General features: G+C 33.6%; 1 protein-coding gene across 3 annotated transcripts; it reads right to left on the bottom strand.

Annotated features, from left to right (window-relative positions):
* Window positions 1-3,193: 3,193 nt before the first annotated feature.
* LOC131065735 (AP2-like ethylene-responsive transcription factor TOE3) lies at window positions 3,194-7,002 on the bottom strand. 3 transcript variants are annotated; one of them, XM_058000350.2, is made up of 11 exons: window positions 6,650-7,002; window positions 6,092-6,535; window positions 5,981-6,006; window positions 5,795-5,825; window positions 5,497-5,584; window positions 5,260-5,405; window positions 4,659-4,703; window positions 4,482-4,582; window positions 4,225-4,337; window positions 3,947-4,135; window positions 3,194-3,766 (listed from the first exon to the last, which is right to left on the bottom strand). In XM_058000350.2, the coding sequence occupies exons 2-11, from the start codon at window positions 6,520-6,522 to the stop codon at window positions 3,365-3,367; spliced, it is 1,572 nt and encodes a 523-aa protein (XP_057856333.2). In that variant the 5' UTR covers window positions 6,523-6,535; window positions 6,650-7,002; the 3' UTR covers window positions 3,194-3,364. The 3 variants fall into 3 exon arrangements, with proteins under 3 accessions (XP_057856333.2, XP_057856332.2, XP_057856334.2); XM_058000349.2 differs by having other exon boundaries at window positions 6,092-7,002; XM_058000351.2 differs by having other exon boundaries at window positions 4,225-4,328; window positions 6,092-7,002.
* Between the last annotated feature and the right edge of the window lie 388 nt (window positions 7,003-7,390).

The raw sequence follows: 7,390 nt of genomic DNA, 5'->3' as shown, positions 1-7,390 counted from the left end.
CAACTCGATGGTAGTGTTCTTGATGTAATTATACAAAATCGCCATCAAATATTCATGCATTGCTAGGTTGATATTGGGGTTGGATGTAGCATCCTTGATCCCAACATTAAGGGCACATAAAAGATAATATGGAATAGAAATTTTTATCTTTATACCTAAATTGATTAAGTAAGACAAAATGGTAGTTGTAAACCCTAGTGTATCTACCATTGAGTATGATAAATTCCATTATAGCAAGCAAAACCCTTCACCAAATTAGTTTAATTACCTTTGGCGAGAAGTAAGTATGGCTACCCTTCACCAGTCTAGCTTTCTCCTCCTCATCCTTTAGAAATTTCTTCACGTCAACATCTGAAATCTTTATGTCCCTGTAAAACTTGATGTCATCCATCGAAAGACCTGTTGCCCCCGCAATCATAGTTTCAGTCACCTTGACCTTCCTATTGCCTATGGTTAAAGTGCCTTTGTTCCAGGCCTTCTTGAAGATTCTCATAATTTATGGCCGTTTCTCTTGCATGCTCTCCATGAAATAAGTCATCTTGGCAGCTTGAAGAACTGCCCAGACCTGCGGACAACTCTTCCATTTATCAATGGTGGTAGCCTCTGTTCTCTTTCGTTTTCCACTCATAATGCTATTGATTTCAATTGTCTGTAATTTCCAACTGATACCTTTCTTCGCTACAAAATTTCTGTGAGAAACTGCCCAAAATCTGTAGGAGTTTCTAATGCTATTGTTCAAGAGGGAGAAAAATGTCCATAAAGCACGTGAAGTGAACCTGCAATGATCTGTACCTCCTTCTCAACTGCCTACAAAACTAGCTCCTGCTGCCACAAGTTCTCCTTACACCTCGGGAAACGATTTCAAATCTGACCCTGCTTACCATGCAATCTTTCATAAGTTAAGATATCACGTGTTGCACATAGTATATTGAAGTAAATGTTGAATATCATACCTTAGATCCATTGTAGATAATTGTAGGTTGATGATGCAATTCTCTTTGAATGTGATCACGTGTTGATGCAATAACATGATGTGACATGAATGACCTTATCATAAACTCATTGCTTGCATGGAGATTGATGCAATTTGAGCTGCTCCATGAGGTTTAGATCTTGAAGAATGCTTGAAGAATATGGTGGGATAAAATATCCACAAGGGCTTCACTTAATGAACCTGTGTTATAGCACGTGTGTTCATGGCATACTGAAGAATCCCCCTATTTTCAAAAAATATTTCCCTAAATTCCTTTTTTTTTCACCCCCTTCCAATACCCAGGTTGAATTAAAAGCTCCCCTATTGTCACCAATATTTTTTTTTTCATAGCCAAAATTATCCCCGTATTTTCACCAATAGTAAATATATTGTACCCTCATTTGTGGGATATTAAACCCCCCAATATGAATGGAATAATAAGGACAAAATATCAAATCAATTTATTTATGAAAGGAATAATAAGGACAAAATACATAAGGGGATTGGATTCAAGCATGATTGGACATAGTTGATTGGGCACAAACACCATAATATAGGAGATTAATGGTGTTTTAGAGAGGAAATCACTTCCTTAGTACAAGATCTCATGGCGAGGATCATTTTGAATCCAATGGGTCATGTGTACATACATTATTTTTCTTCCTTTTTTTTTCTCAATTATGTAGTAGGTTGATATCCATTATTTATTTGCACCAAATTTTAAATACATTTGTTCCTAAGTTATGAGTTTATCTCCCTAAGTAAGATATAGTTACATGTTTTAACTAATTAACTTATGTGTTTTATTTGTACAACATTATAACTTATATTTAAAAAATATATATTTAATTTATTATAAATATTTTTTAAAAAAAACTTTATAAAGACAATTTCTAAAATACCAACGAAATGCAACACATGATGCTCTTATCATCATTTTATGTAAATTCTAAATATATTTTCATAAATTTACACTAAAATGTGCATGCTACCATTTATATCTACAAGTGTAAAAAAAATATGATTCTAAATGACCAGTTTAAATATTCATTGTAATTTTATTCAATATTCTAGTGTAACTCACCTTACAAGCTATTATATATCATAATCATAGGTCATAGAATCCCTCCAAAACAGGGCATTACAATTTTTTTTATATATAGCCACTTTAGTGATAGTTTACCACACAACTTACAAAGCATCGATATTTAAAAAATATGCCACTTCAAATTCCAACACTTTATTTTCATATGATGATAAATTAAATAATAATAAAATATAAAATTAATATGTGAAAATATACTAATGAATCAAAGCAGAAATTTTATAAGGTTGAGACAACTTAATTCCCCAAAAATATATGGTGTAAGTGGTATCAAAAATATAACATATTTTGAAGAACTCACAAGAAATAGAAGATTTTATCTTAGAAATTTCTAGTCATTGATTTAGACTTCTTTATATATCACCAAACCTTATAGATGCACATCTAATGATTAACATGTATAAACTAATATTAAGAACCAATCCTTACTTGTAAGGAATTAATCAAGGTTGTAGAAACTATTTGTACCTACAATTATTGTATTTTCATTCATAGAAACATTAGTAGCTCACATTTATATTGGTAAAGAGGTTGTACCACATTATTTTAAGATCCATAATGTCATATTTTGAAAAAAAAGGATTTGGTTTTCCCTACTCTCAAATAGTTTTAAGTTATGTGTATGAAGTAGTAACCCAATGCAATTTAATGACCTTTACATTTTATATATATATGAGGAAAGAATTTAACCTCACCAATATCAGTTGATTCTATGAGTAAATAAATTGTATCCAACTTAAATGTATGTGTACACAAGAAAGAGTGAAGTTTGAGTTTCTTCCATCTCTTACAAAATTCATGTACAAATTTGAATAAAATTAAGATACTTTCATAGAACAAAAATTATAAGAAATTAGAAAAGAATTGTAGTATCTTCATTATAACAAAATTCATAATAATGAAGTTTGATTATTTTATACTTTAAAGATAAAAAAATATTATTTATAGAAAAATAGAAAATATTTGTCAAATTTTTTTATTATGCATCTGTAATAGACTTCTTAAATGAATGGTAAGATATCTTTGATAAAAGAGAATAAATAGTAATATCTTTCTTAAAGAAAATAAATTTATAATGAAAATTTTGACCATAAAACATACACATTTTGTAGATATAAAAATAAAAATATATATAAATATTTATTTCAAAGTAGACATCCCCACAATAATTTTAATAATACAAAATAGGCAATTCTATAATGGTTAAGACAATGATAATAAGGGCCAAAATTGATAGCCATGCCCAATAACAATTTGTTGAGAGGACTTTGATTGCAACCTATATTTTAAGAGCCTAAGGACAGGTTTAATAAGTGGTCACTAGATTTTGTTCCATTGGAAGAGGTAGTTTTATGCAAATTGTTTGAATGCAATGTAGGTTGAATTTTAACATGAAATCCTGTTTTCTGTTGGCAATCAGAAGAAGAATTAGTTGTGAATAGTATTTGGGGTGAGAATCCTGATGATGCTGCAAGAGGAGCATGAACATATGATGGAGCATGAACATATGATGATGCTGCAAGAGGAGCATGAACATATGATGATGCAAGAGGAGCATGAACATATGATGATGCTGCAAGAGGAGCATGAACATATGTCTGCATTCGACAATTAACCCAGCCTGATGATATTTGCTCCCTTCCAAACATCGCTGATACTCCTCTTGTCTTCTCATCTCTCCACCCACCCTAAACACAATGCAACACCATATATTATCACTCTCTCTCTACAATAATTTACTACTATAAAACAGATTAACTACTTAATATGAAATCCAACCTTGCAAAAGAATGAAAATGAAAAAAACCAATGGATCTTGTGCTTGGTTATACAATTTTTACAATAGAAGAAGATGAGCTGTTAAATACCTTGCAGAGAGAAGGCAGTGGATTCCCTGATGATCCATTACCTTCCAACTGAGATAACAACCTAAATGGCCTCTTGTACTTAAAATCCTCCCCACTTTGGAAGGATAGAAACTTATTGCCTTGTGTTGTTGAACAAGGCTTGTTAAGCTCGTTTGAATGCAAGCTCCGACTTTGTTGCCTATCTTCAATCTGAGTAAGTAGTAGAAATGTTAAAGGCTTATTAAATAATTCAGAATTATGGAATGCCCAAGTGGCAAATCACAAATGATGGAAATTACCATGGTGTTAGTTTGATACGACTTTGTGGAATGAGAATCACGTAAACTGGATGACTCATGCATTCTGCTCTCATCTTTTTCGACAGGGTTGCCAAGACAAAGATCTAAATTCTCTTACCCGATCAATTCCATGCACATGCCAATCAAATCAATAATTGAATACACAAAATTCTGATTAATGTGCTGAGCAACATTGGTAAAGAAAACTTTACATATTTTATTAACATTGAAACATTGAAACATTGAAACATAATCACCTTTTGTTTCTAGAAGATCTAGATCACTTTCGTATATTTTAGGATCAAAATTAGTAACTGCTTCCTTGCCGTTGTATGCAATTGCTGCTTTATCATATGTCCTATCCATATTATATTATGTTAAACAACGTGTTTTTCAATGTAAACAGAAAACTTCAGATAAGTATGATATGATACCTTGCAGCTTCGATTTCGTCGTCGAATAAACCTAGGTACACATATCTGGCACAACACCCCCACTAGAAGCTCAGTAAGAAAACCAACATACTCTGATTCTTACAATCAGAATAAACTATTCAGCTTTTATCTTTACGTTTCTAAAATAATAATACCAGAGAACTATTAAATCATATATATCATTCACTTTTAACAATTAATTTCAGCCAATAAAAACAGGATAATAGTAAATACTCATTATATTAAAGTAGAGCGATATAATAATAACATTTGACATTCATAAACAACTTGCACATTCTCTTATCTCTAAAACAAATGCCTATAGCGGACATTAGGGTAGTTAATGAATGAGTACAATGTTATGCCCAGAACTAAAAGTTACCACAATAATGTACTGACAGTTTAAATTCTATTAAAATCATGAAACTTTTACAGTGAATAATGATAAATTCGTATTTTTCTGAATTCGATCTTGTGGATTTTTTATTGTCAATATTTGGAAACAAAAGTTGTGTATGATCCATCATGAAAAGAGAGAAGTCCAGTAATGATTAAACTCCTAAAACCAAAACAAATAGTAAAAAAGAGAGTTGGGAGGTACTTTTTGCCCAGAAGTTGTCCAAGTCTAGCTTCCCATCTTCCGGATTTGTGCTGAGTGACGCCTCTGAACTTAGAACTTCCTCTTGGAAATCCATTGCTTTGCCGGCGAAGGACATGCACAAACTCCTCCTTTGACAAACTATTCATCTATGCATTCGGGGGATCCAAACTCATCAACTACACAAAATACAAGATTTCAAATTGAAAAAACGATGATCATTGACTTTGAATTACCTACCTGGCTGATGTCCTCCTCATAGTCATTAATACTAAAATTTATATCAGCATCTGTGCCTCTGAATTTGATGGCTGCCCTATCATATGCCCTGCAAAAAATGTTAAAAGAAAACAACTTTTTAATAACAAGGTAAATAAACCCCAAACAACCTAAACCTTATCCAAACTTTCAGATAAGAAACAATATGCCCTCTTTTCATGTTTGCACTGTTACAAATACACATTTTAAAATTTTTTTTTTTCAGTTTCTGCGTTCCAGCTTTCTCCAAGGATTAAAATAAAAGAACCAATCATTCTACCTGGCGGCTTCGTGGGCAGTGTCAAATCCACCTGCAGTAAGGGTAGTTTTAGAATTCTTCAGGAAATCTATATCTAGTAATGAACATATACTTAAATTGGCAATAGATCAGACAAGAATGGGTCTTGTCATTTCATTTGAAGCGATTGATCTACTTTATGGGGAATGCAGAAATAAATCAACTTACCAAGATAGACTTGTTTCCCACAATCCCTGTGAACCAAAAGGTATTCAATTAATGAGGTATTCAAGTCGAGGCAGATCTGAAATTGAAAGAGAAAGAGCAGTAAGTACTAACCATATGTGGGACTCCCATCTTCCAGTGCGCCTGTAGAATGTAACACCACGGTACTGAGAGCTTCTGGAACGTGGGCCTCGTCTGCTCTTCTTTATGAGCATGGGTGGAGGGGATTCAATGGATTTGGGTGAGGCCCATGGAGAAGAAAACTTAAGTCCTACCCAATGGGCTCTTCGCAGCCCAGCCTCCATCTCCATCTCCTTCTCAATTGGGAAAAACTGGCGTGTAACGCAGTGGGTGCCTCCCGATCCAATATTACTATTCATCTCCTCTTTTCCATCACCAAAAGAAAACCCAAAGATCTTAGCAGAGTTGCTGGTAGAGATGGAAGTCGAACCCGAGACGTCATCATCAGGCGAATTTGATAAGCTCTCGTTTTGGCCCTCGGCCACAGGCCTAGGCTCCTCGGGCATATTGTTGAGATCCCACATATTGAATCACAAACTGCATCAAAGTACAAAGTAGAATCTGGTATATGAATATATATACATATAAATACTATTCTTCTCAAAAGAGCCCAAGATACAATTTTTTATTGGAGAATCTGAATATATATACACTTATAACAATACTATTGCTCCCAAAAGGGCCCAAGAACAGATTGAAGAATCTGATACGCTGCACCCATTAGCAATATATCCACGTCCTCCCAGTGTTTTGTAGCAAGCTGTTCATACCCAAAGCTTTCTCTTGGTCTGCTACTTACAAACTTTGCTTGCAATGGCGACTCTGCAGTCAATCTCAAGACAAAACCATCGAGATTTCTTCCAAGGATATATATTCATTTACAATCCAAAAATACCCACTTAAGTCGATGGCGGATCTAGCCAATCCCAGAGAAGAAGACTTGGTATCAAAAGTAAACGAGAGAAATGTGTATGTTTATTAATAATCTAGGACGACCTCATCTCGACTGATAATTTTACTGGGTACGATGGACATTTTGTTTATGAAAAAAAGTGTTATTCACTAATATCGTTAATGATTAAACTAATTAGCATCCAGCAAAACAGCACCTAATTATTTTACTATTATTATGAATGATGATGAATTTTCCAACCTGCCTTGTGGGCTATTGGATGGTGACAGCGAGCGTATTATTGGTAACGCTGCCAGGCGAAATCCCGTTAAGAGACGAGGATTGTCAGCAGACGGGACATCACATGAGAGATCGAATACAACGTTATTCTCCTTTAATTATGTTAACTTGTTTCGCAATTTCGAAAAAAGTGGATCACGTTGATGTACAGCAGTTATATTTACTATTATCAATACGTAATAATATTGTGCTGTCTGAAA

The sequence above is a fragment of the Cryptomeria japonica genome, chromosome 7, assembly GCF_030272615.1.
Source record: "Cryptomeria japonica chromosome 7, Sugi_1.0, whole genome shotgun sequence".
Classification (NCBI taxonomy): Eukaryota; Viridiplantae; Streptophyta; class Pinopsida; order Cupressales; family Cupressaceae; genus Cryptomeria; species Cryptomeria japonica.
The sequence above is the reverse complement of the archived record's forward strand: the minus strand, read 5'-3'. Positions and strand labels throughout refer to the sequence as shown.